Genomic DNA, 17609 nt, shown 5'->3' on the forward strand with positions numbered 1-17609 from the left:
CGGCCTGCTCGGGTAGCCAGCGGCACGGCGCTCGTTCTTGTTTGCCGTGGTAATGGTGCTGCCTCCCGCCCCAGGCCTGGCGCAGCGAGGCCGCTCTCGCTAAGACGCTGCGGAGGCCGCGCAGTAGGCGGGGAGTTTCCGGTTGTGCACTTGGCTGTGGGCCGCCCTGGGAGCCCCGGCCCGCAGGGCTGCTGCCAGTGACCCTGTGGTACGCGGGTGCTGGCCCACTGATAGTTGCTTGGTCACAGCCACATTGTCTGAGGTAGCATCTTTGCCAGCAAACAGGCAGGAGGTCAGATCCGGTTGGCAGATTGGATGGTGTGAACCCTCATGGCATACAGCTTGCATTGCTGGGAGCGTACTTGCTCACAGACCTCTTCAGCTTCCTACGCATACCTCAGTCGCTGGCTTGGCTGCTCCATGTGTGCTTACTCACCAAACCAAGTGGTCAGCGCTGGGCCTGGCACAGCAATCCTTAGTTAGGATTCACAGCAACAAGATGTTGCTGCTGTTGCTACTGCAGCAGTATTCTGGTCACTGACTCTTGTCTTACAAATGCTTTAAAGAAATTTTTTTTTATTTGAAGCAATATTGATTGCTACTGAAGGGATAGTCCATGCCAGTAAACTGTGGTACCTTTTTGTGTGAGTAGACTACTGACCCCAAGTGGAACAGAGATAGAAAACATACGGAACAGGATGCCCAGAGAAGCTTTGCCTGCCCCATCCCTGGCAGTGTTCGAGGCCAGGCTGGATGGGGCTTGGAGCAACCTGGTCTAGTGACAGGTGTCCCTGCCCATGGCAGGGAGTTGGAACTTTTCTTTAAAGTCCCTTCCAACCCAAACCAGTCTGTGATTCTATGAGCAGGTGACTGTGTGTGGCACACTGAGGAGGGCTGAAATGGGAACACGAGGACACTGGTTGTGGTTGGGATGGTACTGGTTCTCTGTGCAGGACAGTCCTCCAAATTTGGTACTGTGCCACCTGTGCTGTCTGTAGGGAGTAGAGCGTGTGCTGAGCTGCCTTTCCACTATGCTTGCATTTTCTCTTGGAAGATCCATTTGTTGTGCTTCACTTGAGAGCCCAGGAACAAATGATTTGTCTGCAGTGTAGCCATTTAAGAACTCACCACCCAGACTGATGAATTAAGATAAAGTTAGGTTGTCTTTAGGATTATAAAGACACATCAGTTTTTAGTGAAAAGTATATATTTGTATATTTATATGTGTGTAGTGCAGAGTATTCATTGTATTGAAAATTTTCTGAAATCAAGGTTCTGTAATTACGTACTTCCGTGTGTGAAGTGATAGCAGAATATCTTTGATTAGAGGAAACAATATGAAATAGAAATTTGGAAGCCTTCAGAGTTGGGATGTTTTCCTCTACTAGATTCAGTTCAATCCTTGAAAATACCAGGTTCAATTGTCAAAAATAACTTCCAGATTTTCCAAATCAGCTCCAAGTGTACCAGTGACAGTGTTGCTTGTTAATGCCGGCTTGTTAATGCTTCCCCGTTAGGAGGAGGGACCCGTGCGCGGCAGCGCTGCCACCCCGCGGCCTGTTATGGAAACGGATCCGCCACCTTCAGGTGGAGATGGTCAAAAGATGCGTGCTGCTAGAGACGGGGATTCTGAATTTAGAGCAACTGTTACCGCAGTTCTGTAACTTCGCACGGGATTTCCAGCATTTCTATGGAGTGCCTTAAGGCTGTTTCAATTCTTTATGGGCTTCAGCCTAAAAGCTCTGAGTCATTATAATTAAAATTGCTATTGTGGGATAGATTGTTGCAATGTTGTCTTCTCCCTGACAGTTCTTTCAAGGTTCTGTATAGCTGTGTCACTACAGATGCTGATTTTTTTTTTTTTTTTTTTTTCTGAATAGCTGATTGCATAGGCAAGTTATGAAGAAAAGCTTTATAAACCCTGATTTTGCTTGAATTCTAAGCTTCTATTTTTTTAGCACACTCGTAAAGGTCTGCATGAATTGAACATAAAATGCCTTCTAGCAAATACACATCCATTTTCTGTCTCCACGTGCTTGCTCATTTCAGGATATAACTTTTTTCTAGCAAGTGTTCCACAGGAATGTGCAGTCATCACGGGATGTAAAGAATCATGGTGGGCTTTTTTACTGATGTAGAGATGAACCCATACATACAATTTCAAAGTTTTGACTGCTTTTCAGCCTGAGCTTTTCCTGTTTAGACTAGGACATGTACTGAAGATTGCATCTTTAAATATGTATCTAGAAAACGTGCACATGCATGCAAGTTGCTGTGATCACATTAACATGGAATGCAAATAAGGTGATTGAGCAGCTGCCTAATTTGACATGTAAGCCTATCAGCTGTGCCTGCAATTTTTTTCCACACCTATATAGTTGCAAAACTGGCTATCCTGTCCTTATGTTCTCCCCCTCCTGGTCTCCGTTCCTCCGTACAACCCTAATGTACCCCCATGGCTTCCTTCAGTAGTATGACCAAGATGCTAAGGATTTCCCACGTGCAGGAACTCTGTCTTCATCTTCCTCTTGCTATTCCTTGTTTTAACTTACCAGATGCTGTACTGACATCAAACAGGGAAGGCACAGAGACCATTTCTGACACTGCCACTTCCTTACTATGTGATTTCATTTTCCTGTGCCTCTGGTTCTCAGTCCTTTGTTTGAGAAATGAAGAGGAGATGGAGGTGTGGGAGGGCAGTTTCCTGTGCTGGACATTATGCAGCATGGAATCGTGTGCTCCTTGGGGCCATCAGTACGAGAATACTAGCAAAGTATAAATAAGGATCACTGAACTTTAGGACACTGCACATATTTTTGTTCTGTAATTACAGCAGTGAGAGTGAGCAAAGATGCGATTTCATTATGTTTTATGTTGTTATTCAGCTGTAACTGCAGGTTTCTGTAAAAAAAAAAATCACGCATGAAACTAAAGCAAATGCTTGGTTATCTGGATTTGTCTATTTTTACAGGATTAATTTTCAATCAGATAACACCCAGTGCAAGGTAGGCTATGGGAAAGTGTAGGGGGAGAGAAAAAAGCTGGATGGCCCCTTGAAGCAGACCACAGGGAAGGCTAGGAGAGAGTTTCATATAGCTGCATCTTAAATCCTGCAGGCTCTGTGCAAAAGACTGTATTGAAGTATTTGTGTTTGGCAAGGACGTACCCCTGAGCAACCTGTGTCTCACACGTTCCATAGAAGTGACACTGTGGAATGGTAGTCAGCTATGCACTTATGATACTGCAGGCTAATTACAAGACATCTCCCAAGCTGGCAGCCAGCAGCGAATGAGCTTAAACCTTTGGCAGGAGATCAGTCAGGGAGGGAATCCTTTGCTGTAGGGCTTAGTTTATCAGCTGAAACTGTAAACTCAACTGTGCCTTCTCACACTTCTCTGATGATGTGCAGCATGGTACCTCATGCCAGCACTGTTAAAACTGTTACCTCCCTGCCACAAGTGGTACGTAAGCCAGCTCCCTGATATTCAGACATTCTGTATAATTTTATATATTATTTTATATATTTTTGTATAAAAAATAGTTATCATACAGTAAATATGCCATATTTTATATAGTGTAGATATATTATGTAGTGCTTGTATGTATATATTGTGTAATACATATAGTAAGATATATTATTTAATATAATACAAGCATATGAAGAAAATGGCAGCGAAGTACCCCAGAATAAAGTCAAATGATCAGGGTGAGGCTTTTTTTTTTAGTAAAATTTACAATAATTTAATACATGTCTGTAGTTTCGGCCCCTCCAACTGAATGGTATTTACAGACTATGTGTGCTGAGCTTTGTTGGCAGTAATAGAGAGCCACAGCCAGACCCTGGCCACAGCGCTGGCTGTTGAATCCAGAGAATGGTCCATAGACCGTTTTATCAACACTAGCAAGTGTAGATATAGATAGAGATGTACAGCCTGAGAGAGAGGATCCTTTCCTACACCCTTCTCAGTCCTATCTTTATACTGAATCAAAGAGCAAAGATCCCTGATGATTTCATCATTCCTAGGAGAAGAGTTCATAAGTTTGTGAACCAGAAGAGCGGGTGTCCTAAGCCCATACCAAGCTTATGTGTGAACCTTCAGCCAGTCACTTATCAGCTCTGTACCTCTTTTTCTTCCCATCAGAATGATAGCAACCTCCTATGAGAAAACATTTGGTCACGAGGTGATTGCAAATGCTCCAGAGTAACTGCCATCTTCTATTTAATTTGTACATTGACTCAGAGGTGCCAGCTCTGTGGAAGTCTTACAAACGTCAGAGCAAAACAACATGGTACCGCTGAGGAAGAACTGTTCCCATTTTGGTCAGCTTGGCCATCAAAAAACATCACAGGATGCTGAAGCAAGAGGCCACGCTGACACTTGGTTTGCTTGTTGCGCTCAATGGTCTTTGCCTAGTCCCTGATGGGGGAGGGACGTGCTGCTGCAGCAGTCTGGGAAGCCATCCAGCAGGACAGTTATCTTTGTGAGCGCATCCCTGGGAATACTCACTGTCTGTGCCCGCTCCTCCTCCCCTGCTGCTGCTGTGCAGGATTTTGCAGATGTTCCTCCCAGAGGAGGCAGCTGCAGCTCTCAACCTCGCAGTTTCCAACTCTGCCATGGGCTGGCTCTACCCAGCTCTGATGGAGCTGCTGATAGTTGCTCCCTTCCCCAGCCTGTCCCTTCACAAGCACTAAGCAGTAGTAGTCAGAGGAAGAGGGGTTATTCTATGCCTTTTGCCCCCCTTGTCTCGAGGCTGTGTAGCTGTACCCTTCCCTGTTTTCCCTAGTGTGTCTGATCCCCATTTCTTAAAGAGCATGTAAACAAGAGAGAAGACTCGTGTGTGTAGATAATCCATATTTACAGTTGGATATGGTCTTCTAGTTTACACAGCAGCCTGAGATGTAAATAAGGGTTGGGGTTTTTTTCCTCGCTTAAGGAAAACAGGCTCTAAGAATTTAAAGTGAAGAAAGGATTTGCATCAGTTTTTATTCTCCCACTTTTGTTATGATCTTTTATTTTTTGCCTTACAAGAAGGTTTTCATCTTTCCACTCCCCATGCAAGGATGGTGTAGCTGTGTGCACGCGTGCGCACTGGCTTGAAAACCCATCTCATCTGTTTACAAGTTTCAGTTAAGGGCAAAACCCTAAGGCAAGAAAATGCGTCATCTCAGAACTGTTGTGACCTTAGGGTATGTCCATGCCGTGTCTGGGAAATGCAATGACTGCATGCCTAGGCCTACTCAAAGTTGTTTTTATACAGCTAGCTCAGATACACCAGCGTCTGAAGTGAACTGAAGAAAAATCAGTTACTTGCAGAACTTTGCTGGGTTTGGAATCTGCCAGCAGCAGTCCTCCCAAATGTAACACTTTTTTTCCCCATCCACCCTGGAGCATAAGTTTTAGGTCAGACCTATGACATCCTCTCAGGGTTGCAGAAGTTCACCAAGCTGTAACACACCAGTAGCTTTACTGCACTAGGGATAAAAAAGCACCATTATTACTCGTTGTGCCACTTCCCATCATAAAGCATGCTGGGCTGAGGAGCACGAAGCAATGCGCAGCATAGTGAGCACAAAGTTATATTTACCCTGTGGGCCTGCATTTGGCAGCACAGCCTTAACACCGGAATAGTCAGTGCAACACGGACCAGCAGTGGACATGGACAATTTGAATTGCTTCCTGATGGGAGAATCTCTGTATGGAGGTTTTACTAGGTGTGTACATACATGGAAATTACAAAATGCTCTGTTGCTTGCTGCCACAAATTTCAGTTTCATTGAAACTGAATTTCATTTCAATGTCATTGAAATTTCTTTTGAAAAACTGTTCTTTTAGGGAGACTATGAGAGAAAATCTACATTCAGATATCCAGACAGAAATTAGAAATATCCTGCAGTTTTATTAGATTATACCCTCCACTTGTACACCTGATGTATCTGAGGGTTTTTTCATTTTCAGATATCTTTTCTGCAGACATAATTTCCTGCAATTAGCTAAGATCTTTTGCTTTGGGTTGGTTTTTTTTTTGTTTTTTTTTTTTTTTGTTTTTTTTTTGTTTTAACTACAAATACAAATGAACGGCAATGACAATGAGGTTTCAGGAAAGATTACCTTTTGAAAAACATACATGGTTCATTTTCAAGAGAAGCATGTTTTTCGGGGCAGATATGACTGTGAGGTTACCTATACAAATGCTTCAAACAAACCTGTGCTTGTGATCTGGTAATTATATCCAGAATTCAAACCAGCTTCCTTACAGAGGGAACCACACAGAGTTTCTGTCTCTTAATTTTTGACATAAGCTGGGAATTTTGATGTTGGAGGCACTTAAAGAATAAGCTATTAGCGTATGTTCTTGTGCACCTCGCAGCTCGGGGGCACAACCTTCCCTGTGACCTCGCTGCCTCAGGCAGCGCCCGGGACAAGAAGGCATTGTGCAGGTGTCTGCGAAGTGCAGTTCTTGCTCTGCTGATAGTTCAGGCTGGCGGATTTCTATCCCAGTGAGAGGATAAGATAAGCCTAAAATCTTCTGTAAGGGATGGAAAAATGCTTGCTCCTAAAGACCTTATGGACTGTGAAAACTTATAAGCAGTACAAGAGGAGCACCAAACCCAGGAGCCCAACCACTGAGTGTAGCTCTGCAAGTAAAATGTTTTTTCTGTCTCTAGCTGACCTGAAAAATGGTTGCGAAGTAGCTGGGTGGAACTGGATTTCCTTCCAAAAAAAGAAAAAAAAAGTATTAAAATCAGATGGGACTGAACTATTTTTACAGAATTCTTATCTTAAGGCCCATAAGCAGGTTTTCCATGAACTTGTGAACTGGCACTGAAGCTGGCATTTGAAGCTTCATCTACAGCTGGCACCCTGCTCTGTATGCTCAGGTGTCTGATAAGGGCTGAGTTCATGTTGAAACCTTCCCTTTAGTTGCAGAATTTAAAGATTTTGGTTTTTATTTTCTCTATTTAGCTCACCAGAAAAAAAAAAAAAAAAAAAAAGGTCGATTTAGTTACCTTTGAGACCTCTGTCAAATTCAGTTGAAATCAGGCAGTGAGTTCAAACCTTATTAGAAGGGAATGTATACAGACACTCATGCAGCTGCATCTACATCCACGTAGATACAGAAAGATAAGTCAGTTTTGTTTCCACATGAAGAAGGGATAGAGGTATATTTTGGTAAATACTGAAATGCATCACTTTGTACAGAAAAGCAAGAAAACAACATATTTTCTTTAAAATCATTGATATTTAAACTGTTTTCCCTTAGCACATTTCCTTTCAAAATCATCATTTGCTTCATGCAGACTAAACACACATTTTCTGTTTGCAAATATTTTTCTCTAAAATTGCACTAAACAGCAGGAATGAACGATTCTCCTGAGATACGTGGCAGGGCTCTTGATTCATCTAAGAAATTTGGCCATTGAAGTCAGCTGCCAACACCATGAGTGCTGCGCCCGTACACATGAAGTCAGTGGACCAGGAGTTCCCAGCCACACAAACACCTCCGGAAAATACATTGGTTGTTTTCAAAATGGAGATAAAGCCACTGATCATTTTATCATCAGACTAAACCCATCATATTTACCTTTCTGTGTACTGCTGGTTGCTTTTATTTGTTGCTTGTTGCTTTTTGCCTATTTATTTGTTGCTGAACCATTGCTCAGAAGCAAGGACTCAGGAAAGTGGAGGATGCTTGAGGAATAGTTTAGTCCCCAAGAAGCTTGCAAGCTAGACCGCTAGATAAAGTGAAGAGCAGCACAAGGAATAACAGTGTCTACAGCCTCCTCTTACAGTCCGCTTACATGGCAGCTCCTGGCACGTGGTTGCAGCTGTGCTCCTCACATTTCATGGGGGACTGTTGCATTTCTTCCTTCTCTTCCTCCGTGCTGGGTTTCAGGTGGCAAATGAACATTGACTGTGGCTAACTCAAAAGGGTGGGAAGGATGCTGAGTGCAGTTAGTAAACATCGCAAAGCAGGGTGGCAAAAGAAGCACCTGTGAGAATATTAAGAGTTTAACTCTGAATTTTATGCGTATCTCAGATTCCCGTCAGCTTCTAGAAAGGGAACAGCACCTTGCTGTGAGTCTCAAGCAGGCATTAGTTAGTATGGATTTAAGTCGAGATTTTTAGTGGTTAAATCCAACAAATAATTTCAATTTAGTGGTTAAAATGGTATTTGTGCATGTGATGAATCTTTCATTTGCATTTAGCTTAAGGTCGGCGGGCTCTATTTTAAGAGAACAGCGATTCCCACTGAATTTCCCAATGCCTGTGGCGAAAAGACCAGCCCTTTCAGCTGTGCTTACCGGAGTTGCTCATCTCTTCAGCCAGAGCCGTGGCTGTTCAAGGTGATGTTTTTGTCAGTAAAGTCAGCCAAACTGCGTGTCTCAGCTGGCACACCCCGCTCACGGCAGTAGTGTGCCCGTGGCCAGCCCAGGCGAGGAGGTCCGCTTTTAGTTATGCGGGGTGAGATAAGGCTGCGAAACAGTGAAATTAAACGTCTCTCCCCCTCAAAACCATTAGGACCATACAGCAGGCCCTGGCCCTTTCTGTAACGAGGGCCGAAGTGCTTGCACATCCCCCTCCTCACGGCAAGCTGCTTTAATTAAGCCTAGCCCACGCGTGAACCCGGCTGGTGAATTCGGGTCGCCTGAAGGACACTCTGCCTCACCCGGTTATCTCAGGGGGTAAAGCGGATGGGAGAATCAACATAACCCAGCCCTCGCCCGCCGTCGGGGTCCCGGGGGGCGGCAGCTCCTGGGAGGGTCCGATCCCCCTGCAACCCCCGCCGCCCCCCGGCAGTGCGCTGCCTCTCGCCGGCTTTCGGCCCAAAGGGACCCAGATATCAAACGGAACCGAGGGACGGTATTGAGAGAGCAAGTGAAACGGAAATTTAAAGCCCCTCTGCTAATAATAACAGTATAAATAACCGAAGACGTCTTGTAAACAGTGCGGTCATAACCCTGAAACATTAAACAGCGCGGTGGGATCTGGCGCATCAGCTGCCGGCGGCCGCTGCCGGTGCAGGGGGAGCGCACCGCTCTCCTGTTTATCTCGGCCTCATCTCTCACGCGCGCGCTGATCGATAGCGGGAAGATGTTTAACTTAAGACTTCCCAGGACCCAGGACAAACTGTACTTCATCCATAGATAGCTGTGCCCGTCCCCGCGGAGCGGCGCGGAGTGGCGGGGTGGGGGCTGTCGGGCTCCAGGGCTCGGCCGGGCTCCCGCGGCGAGGACGGGCTGCGGGCCCATCTCCCCCAGGCTCCCTCCAGGGATTTGCTCCAAATCTTTAGCCTCGGGGTAGCAGCCCGGCCGGGTCCCGGTGCGGAGAGGCGGGCTCCCTGCAGCGCGGTCTTTCCCTGCCGAGACGAGAGTCAGAAACGAACATTACACTGCTCTGTGTTCAGTGGAAAGGAAGGTTTATTCACAGAAATAGAGCAGAACCTGCTTGAAGAAAATATATCTATATATCTTTAGGGTGAATTACTCCATAGAGATGACTGTCAAAGTCAGTTTTTCTAGGCATCCACGTATCTCACAGGTCTCAGACTAAAGATACACGCGTGGTAGGTTTTGTTTGATCTATGTCTTTAGTAGCACTTGAACCAGCAAGGCTGTTGGTGCAGGACACTCGACTGTACACGCATTTAATAAAGTTAAATAAAGTCGGCATATCTCGGGTTGGAGTCTTTGCACATTCGGTTTCCTCTGCGCCGGGGAGCGGCGCTCCCCGTCGTCCTGCGCGGGACCCGGGGCAGCGGCGGGGCCACGGCCTGTTCCCGCCCTTCCCGCCGCCCGTTCCGCGGCCGCGCCGGGTCGCTTCTGGCCCGGCCGCCGGGGCTCAGGATGCCGTCGGGCCGCACAAGCGGTTTGTGTTCACCACTTCTTTCAGGTCACTCTCGGGTTTGCCGGCTACCATAAAAGGCCAAGTCTGTAGCCAGGAAAAGATACGGGTGGGAAGGGGGTTACACGCGGAAAAATGGACATTGCAACGCCTGTGTCCAGCCCTGGAGCGCCCCGGGGAACCGAGCCTGGCATCCACCGCTTGGGCCCGCATCTGGCAGCGCTCCGCGGGGCTAGGGCCGGGGCACTCGCCGCCGGCTTCGGCGAGAGCCCTTCCACCTCTCCCCGGCGGCTGCTGCCGCTTCGCCTCCCGGCCCCGGCGGGCTCCCCGCGGGCATCCTCGGGGCGGCGGAGCACGTCTGATCCGCGGCCGGAGGGCAGAAGGAGCCGCGCCGGCTGCGTCAGGCAGGTCCGCGTCCCCTCGGCTGGTGTGGGGGCTCTTCCCCGCAGGAGCCGCCATGCATCCCCCGGCCGCCCTCCCTGGCCTCCCGCCCCTTGGGGGGCTTGCTTTGGTGTGCCTCTGTGCAGGGATGTATGTGTGTGTGTTATATATGAACTGGGTGTTGTTTTTGTTTTACTTTATTTTTTCCCGGTGGTGTTGTGCTGATGATATTGTTTCTAGCAAAAAAAAAAAAAAAAAAAAAAAAAAAAAAAAAAAAGCTTCCAGGCCCTTATCAGATGACACAGCGGGTAATGTACTTTCCCCTAGAGTCCAGAGCTCAAAAAGCAGAGCCGGACCCCAGTGAAACATCCCCAGATTCTCTCTGTGGTCCCTTTATCTGGCGGGGTCCACATGTGTGGGCAATGTAAAGGCTTTATGTCTAAAAAGAGCCCAGGCAGATCTTGCCCACTCTCGGTTTGCATCATTTGCATGTACTTTTAGAGCTGGAAACTGGATGTTTCTGGTGGCTGGGTACGGTGGGGAGACCCCGGGCTGTTCAGGGAAACTCTGGGTGGTGGGAGCAGCAGGAGGGACACTGCACAGCCCGGGGAGGTTTTGCGGAGTCTGGGCCGGACACCCCTCCTTGGTCTTTATTTCTCCTTTGCCAGTTTACAGGGGTAGAAGAAACATCCTGGACCCAGCAAATCTGAGTGGCTGAGTGCAGAGCCCCAAAAACTGAGTCTTTTGCTAGGGCTTGGGAGAACTGTTATGGGAGGAAATGCTAGGGTAGAGAGAAGATATAAGAATAAATGTAGGTCCTTGGCTTGGGTCCTTCCTAAAACATGCCTTTCTCTAGCCAAATTCCTACACCAGCCCACTTGCAGGTAGAAATCTGCCATCAACCTGTTGAGGTTTTCCAGGCATTTCTGGGGTAGGTAAAGCCTGTCCCTGCCTTAGCTGTGGCCAGCGTGGCCCCTGCCTGCCTCAGGAGGGGATTGCTAGGAGCAGCAGATAGGGCCAGAGCGATTCAATTCTCAGGGCACAGGGTGTGAGGGCAGCTGTAAGCCTGTCCCCTTGCACAGTGCCCCTTGCCACCACACTGGCACCAGACTTTCTGTGAGAAGGCCAGGGTAGGTTTCTCCCCGCACATGCTCCATCCCTCTCCCCAGGCACACACATGCATAGAGAGTGCCCGTTCCCGACGGGCTGTGACTTACCAGGTTGACTGGGTGGATGTAGCCGTTTTCATACTTGTCATTGGCCAGGATCTGCCTCAGGTGAGCAATGTAGCTGGAGGCCAACCTCAAGGTATCCAGTTTGGAAAGCTTGGTGTCTGGAGGTACCCAGGGCAGGGTGGTCTTAAGCCTGGAGAAGGCTTTGCTAAGGACCCTCATCCTTGCCCTCTCCCTGGCGTTGGCAGCATTTCTCTGGACCTGCTTTCCCTCCTGGCTCACTCCATTTAAAGGGCTCTTCTTGAGGGGAGCTTTCTTCCTCTTGCCCGAGGCCCCTCTCCCTTTCTGAGGGGAGCCATTCTCGCCATTGGATCCCTCCTCGTTGCTCTCGGTGGACGCCCCAAACTCTTTGTTAGTATCCATTTTCAGGCCATTGCACTCCAGCATCTCCACCTCCTGCAGATCTTCCACATCACTGAGGGACCCAGTGGACATGGTCTGGAAGATGCCAAAGGACCAGCGGGATGGGGGAAGGGGGGGGGGGGAGGAGGAAGGGCAGCTCCTCAAATCTACTTCAAGGCAGTGGAGGAGAGAAGGGGCGCCAGTATTTTCCTCCTCTTCCCGCCCCCCCGGCTCTAAGGCACGATACCGCCCCCCAGCCCCGCTTTGCCCGTGTTTGAGGGAGGGAGTGAGTGTATGTGAGAGAGGGGGAGAGAGAGCTAGAAAGCCGAGGAATTTAGTGAGGACACTAGTAATTTATCTAGGGGATGAGAGGCGGATCCAGCCCAGGGGAGGGGCCCTGCCCGCCGAGCACACCACGTCCCCAATCACAGACCTTTGCACAGGACAGGGGATGAGGTATCCCGGCAAGCCTTTGCCGAGAGCTCAGAGCTGGGATTCAAATCTTCACAACTAGAGCAAAGCAACTCACTCTGTTCCGCTGCTCTTTCTATCCTCCCCTTTCCTCCTCCTTCTCCTCCTCCTCCTCCTCTTCTCCTTCCCCACTTCCCTTTCCAGCCCAGGGTTGCTCTCCCCCTCCCTGCCTCCTAGATGACCCAGGAGGCTGGTGTCATGATTCTTGATGAAAGCCAAAATGGGTCATGAGCAGAGAGAGCAGCAGATCCACCAGCCAAGCCTTCCAGGGAGCTTTGTAATGCGTGCCGTCAAAACGCTGTCCTGTAACCTAATCTGGGGGAGATTTGTGGATGATTATATTTGCAAATGCATCCTGTCCAGCTACTAGTGTATTCCAGGAAGAGAGCGCTCTACTGGCTGGCCAGCAGCGTGGACCTCAGCATCACAGCCCAGGGGCTGGAGGCAGGAGGATCTGGCTTCTTCCAGCCTTCCTGGGTGATGTTTGACAAGTTCCGGATCCCTCTCACTCTTTGAGTCCTCCCAGCTGTAAGCATCCTGGATGCTGCCCATTCCACAGGTGTGCCAGGTGGCTGGGATCCCGGCAGTCCGTGGAGTCCCACCGAGCCAAGAGAGAACACTGCATGGCTGGAGAGGGTCTGTGTGGGAGCGAATGGGACAGAAAGGGATTATGCTGAAACAAAGGAAAAGGGGGGGTTTATTGGATATCAGAGATTGTGCAGAAAAATCCACATTTCTCAGTGTGTTGTTGCAGAGCAGACGTCAGTGGTTCATTCTGCTGTACCTGTGGAGTGTTTTGTCTGCTGATTCGTGCATGCTCCTTGACTCCAAGTCAGGGAGTTTGGGCTGAATCAAGAGGCAAGATAAGGCCCTTTCTGTGGGAGTGGTGGGAATGAGGGCGTTAGGCCGTACTGTGCAACCACTGGATCCAGACATTCCCAATCGTTTTACCACTAATGCCAAGGAGTGGGTTGCTGTATAGTCTGAATGAGTAGACATATGCAGCAGTTACGATCTTTATACAGATATGTATTCAGTCTCTGCAGAGCAGGCTTTTAGAAGCAGTTGACCTTGGCCTGGGTCTTCTTCTTCTCTGTGTAAAATCTTCTCCTAAATCCCCATGTGGAGCCTAAAGAGGCTGGTAAAGCATGACTTTGCTCCTGTAGCTCCTTCCCTCCTCACACATTTCCTGAAACCTCACAGATCCCTGAGCAGCCTGGGCTTTGAACACAGGGGACACAGGGGACTAAAGAACTGAGCATGATTTGCACATGGGGCCTTTCTAGATACAGTGACTGGTCTGATTGCAGGATTGACTCCACTTATTCAGCTGCTTACCTGAGGATTCACATAGCTCTGGACAAAAATGTACAGCCGGGTAGTACATTTTTGTCCATGGCACGCAGTGCCTTTAGAGTTAGTCCAAGGTCACTGGAGCCACAGGACAATCTCTTACTGATCTGTGTGAGCATCACATCAGGTTTTCTGCATACGCTAAACAAAACCCAATCAAGTAAACAAAAATTGTGGAGGGCCAAAATGGTGTGTCTGACAAGCGCTGTGGGCTGTCTGCAGAGTAACGTTTCAGTAGAAGGCAGAGTGTCATTTTTGATAGCTAGCAAGGAAGCTATCTCTTGATCCATCTTGGTTCCTTGACTCATGTAAGCCAGAAGAAAAAGGGCAGATCTAAACTTTAAACCACCTATTTAGCGTTTGGCTGGAAGATAACACCTTCCTACTCACGATAGGATAAGTACATTAAGATATCATATCTCTAAGCCTGAGCTCTTGGGAATTCATGAACTTCTAACATCATGTTGTGTTAAATGTGCCCTGTTTGTGTTTTCTCTGTGTAGAAAGTAAACAAATTGTCAGCATATCAGTCCTAATTAATGGGTTGGCTTTGTTTTGTTGTGGGTTTTTTTTTTCCTTCTTTTTGTCTTTATAACATCCTCTTTGCAGATCCAAAATATTACTAATTACCAGCACAGAGATTTATGAGCCTCCTTGTTTTCTAGGCCTGATTGCTGTTTGTGCAGGTGGAGATTTAAATGGCCATATCCATTGCAGAGATTTATAGTCCAAGTGATTGATGTTAGAAATGAGCTACAGGACTCTTACTTGAGAAAGGATGACAAAAAACCAAGTTGAAGTTGCTCATATCTCTAGGCATGAATGACCATGGAGTACAAAATCCCATCAAAATTTCAGCATCAGAAGTTCCCAGAAGAGCAAAACAACAAAATAGGTATATACTCACATCTTTTCTATTTCTTATTTTTACTTCACTACAGTAATTTCTAAATTTAGGGTAAAAATCAGGAGGAATGAAAATGCCCTTAGTATGCTGCTACATGTGCATTCTGAAAATCAAGGAATGCATACATGCGTGTTATGAGCCTTTGCTATTGCCACACATTTGTAGCATTTACTGATTTGCATATATTTTGAGTCCTCAGAGACAGTAAAATTGATCTAATACAGACTACACAATTTGATGGAGACACAGGACACATTTTTGAATTCATATTGTGGAGATTATTTTGTGTGTACAGTGTATACACATGTATACACATACATGTAGCATAATGTACTTTGAGTCCTTTATGCATACAGACTATTAGACACTCTTTTAACAACATAATCATCCCTTTTTCTATCTCCAAAGGGGCCATCTCATAGACAGACCTAAAAAGAATGCATCCTTTCATCTCCAAGTAACTCTTGGTTCCTTATTTGTTTGTTACACAAATTGAACCTCTCCTTTTCTAACCTTCCTGCTCCTTATGTCCCTAGTGGCAAGCCCAGGGCTAATATGGCTCCTGGTTTCAGTCCTTCTCCCCTCACCTCTGTTGCCTTATCCAGTCCTTCTGGCTCTCATTCTGAATTGTAACCCTGGTTTGGGGTAGAGACCAACGAGGTGGAGACCAGCCCAGTGCTGTGGGAAGGCTGAAGCTAGGATGGCTGCAGTTACCAGGGTGATGGCCACTTCTCCAATTAAATGACTGGGACCACAGATCAGACACTGGGTCAATAACTGGCTGGGAAAGACAGATGGAGCTAAAGTCTTTTTGGCCTTTCCAGTACATTCACTTCTTCATTCATGTTTTAAAGAGGAAGTTGAAATACTGGCATGGAGAACGTAAATACAAATCTGTGTATTTCCCTGTAGTTGACTTAGTCGTCTGCATGGCTCTGGCTACACAAGAAAGAAAGTGCGTCTCACTTTTACTTCTAACTGAGACCCGATAAGCCATAAAGTTGTTTAGGACATCCCAGGTGTGCTGGGGTCAGAGATTCAGGATTCCTGGTCTGAAGGGTGTCAGATGAGGGACATGTCACACATAGGCTTATGCTGGTCTGTGGCAGGCCACAGATTTTCCCTGAGAAAGAAAAGCCCCACTTTTTATGCCTCTGACCTTCTCTCCTTTGGGCTGGAATAACACAGTAGTTTGAGAAAAGCTTTGGAACTTCAGGCCAAGATTTCTGCAAGTGTCTCATGGCACCTCATGCGTGGCATGGATTGCTTTTGTTTTATTTTTAATGTTCTGTGTCATTTATCAAGGCACCACTTTCACAACAACAGTTGTCACCTCAGATCACCCATAGCTCAGGAAAACACAATTAGTAACTGGTTTTAAAACTCTTCATCCAAGTATAATACAGGTGTTTTCCTGTGTTTGGAGAGTAACCAAGGAAGTCACCCACAGGCAGACAGCTGATCATGGGTCGTGTTCCGTCAGGTTCGGGAATAATCAGGAATAAAAGTACAGCCAGGTTAGTGTTTTCAAATTGCAATAAAAAAAAAATAATATCTGGTTGTGCTGAGATTTCTCCTGCTCACTCTTGGTGTCGCCTGTAAGCTAAGTAAAATGGTGGAGGGACTTCAGAAGCATATTTTACAAACCTGAAATGAAATAATACTAGTAATATACTACTATATACAAGTAATACTGATGATATAACATAGCATAACATAACGTAACGTAACATAACATAACGTAACGTAACATAACATAACATAACATAAACAACTAATATGATAATCCTGTGATATTTTTGTGATTGGATTCTGTCTTGTATATTCTAGAGGATGAACAGTGCTGAGGAAATAGATCAAAGTTTGTAAGAGTGGGATAGGTTAGAAGGGCCAGGGCACTGAAACCCTCCCACGGTTCCTTTCCATTGCTGAGTATCTGTTTCTGGTCACAGTTATGGTTTGAAAAGTAAAAGACATTGTGATAAATAACAGAAAGCACAAAGAGAAAAAATAATGCCATTGCTAAGACAATAAAAAGGCTGTTCTGGAGAACTGGCCCGAGAGGACTAATGTGATACCAGCATTATTACCCTTCTCTAAGAAATCCCAATGTCTTGCTTCAAAGCCCCAAGAAATCAGAGCTTTTTCAGAATCTGTTCTCTAGAATAGGTCATTGTGGTGAAAAACCCAGCAATATTTCCTTCTATTGTAATTTAGAAATATATGAAGGTTTTGCTGATACCTAGAATGGAAAATATTCAGTCTTACTGATTACAGCTTTGAAAATTTAAAAGGAAATATACTGCAGTTTCGAGAAATTTATGTATAAAGTTATAATGCAGCCACAATTCTATTTCACATGACTTTTTAAACCCTGAAATATCACAAACCCCAAAACACAGAAACTCTGGGAAATGGAGTTCCAAAAAAAATTCTTTGAAAAAATATTTTTTGAAAGTAAAACTATTTGATTCCAGATTTTATGTTTTAACCCTTTTTGTCACATTGATGACAAAATCTGTGACACATATAAATAGTGCCCTTGTCTACCTGTAATAACTAGATGTCTTCTGCCACGCGGAGTTATGCCATCTGGTACCTTTTCCTTTGCATAACTTCACAAAAATCAGCAGGGCTGTTCACAGAGTAAACCAGACTGTATGAATAAGAATGGCAAAAGCTGCCTCTGCAGAAACAAAGTAATGATTAAGTATCCTAACACCTAAGAGAGATACTGACAAAGTGGTCAGTGTCCCAATCATGAAGAATGCATCAAATCCTAGTGTGACTCACTTCTCCCTCCTATACCAGATCTCAGATGAGGGTTTCTGGTGCTGCTGCTGTGTTAAGCAATGTCTTGCGAAGGATATGTCAGCTACAAGCTGAGTACACAAGAAACACGAAGCACGTAAACTGTAGAAGTTATCAAAGCAGAAACAAGAGAACTAATCCTTGACATGAGTGCTGAGCCCAAGCTTTCAGTTAACTTTTAAAAGAAATGTAAGGGGATCTTCTTTTGCTGGATGCTTGTAGGAAGCAAACCTAAGTGGCTGAGTCATATTTGTTTTATAATGCACA

General features: G+C 46.2%; 1 protein-coding gene across 1 annotated transcript; it reads right to left on the bottom strand.

The window, feature by feature from the left end:
- Window positions 1–9842: 9842 nt before the first annotated feature.
- TCF21 (transcription factor 21) lies at window positions 9843–11893 on the bottom strand (the record flags this gene model as incomplete). Its single annotated transcript, XM_080616700.1, has 2 exons — window positions 9843–9932; window positions 11444–11893. 2 exons carry the CDS (start codon window positions 11891–11893, stop codon window positions 9843–9845), a joined length of 540 nt encoding a protein of 179 aa, XP_080472826.1.
- Window positions 11894–17609: the final 5716 nt, after the last annotated feature.

This window comes from Psittacula echo (assembly GCF_963264785.1).
Source record: "Psittacula echo genome assembly, chromosome: 4".
Lineage (NCBI taxonomy): Eukaryota > Metazoa > Chordata > Aves > Psittaciformes > Psittacidae > Psittacula > Psittacula echo.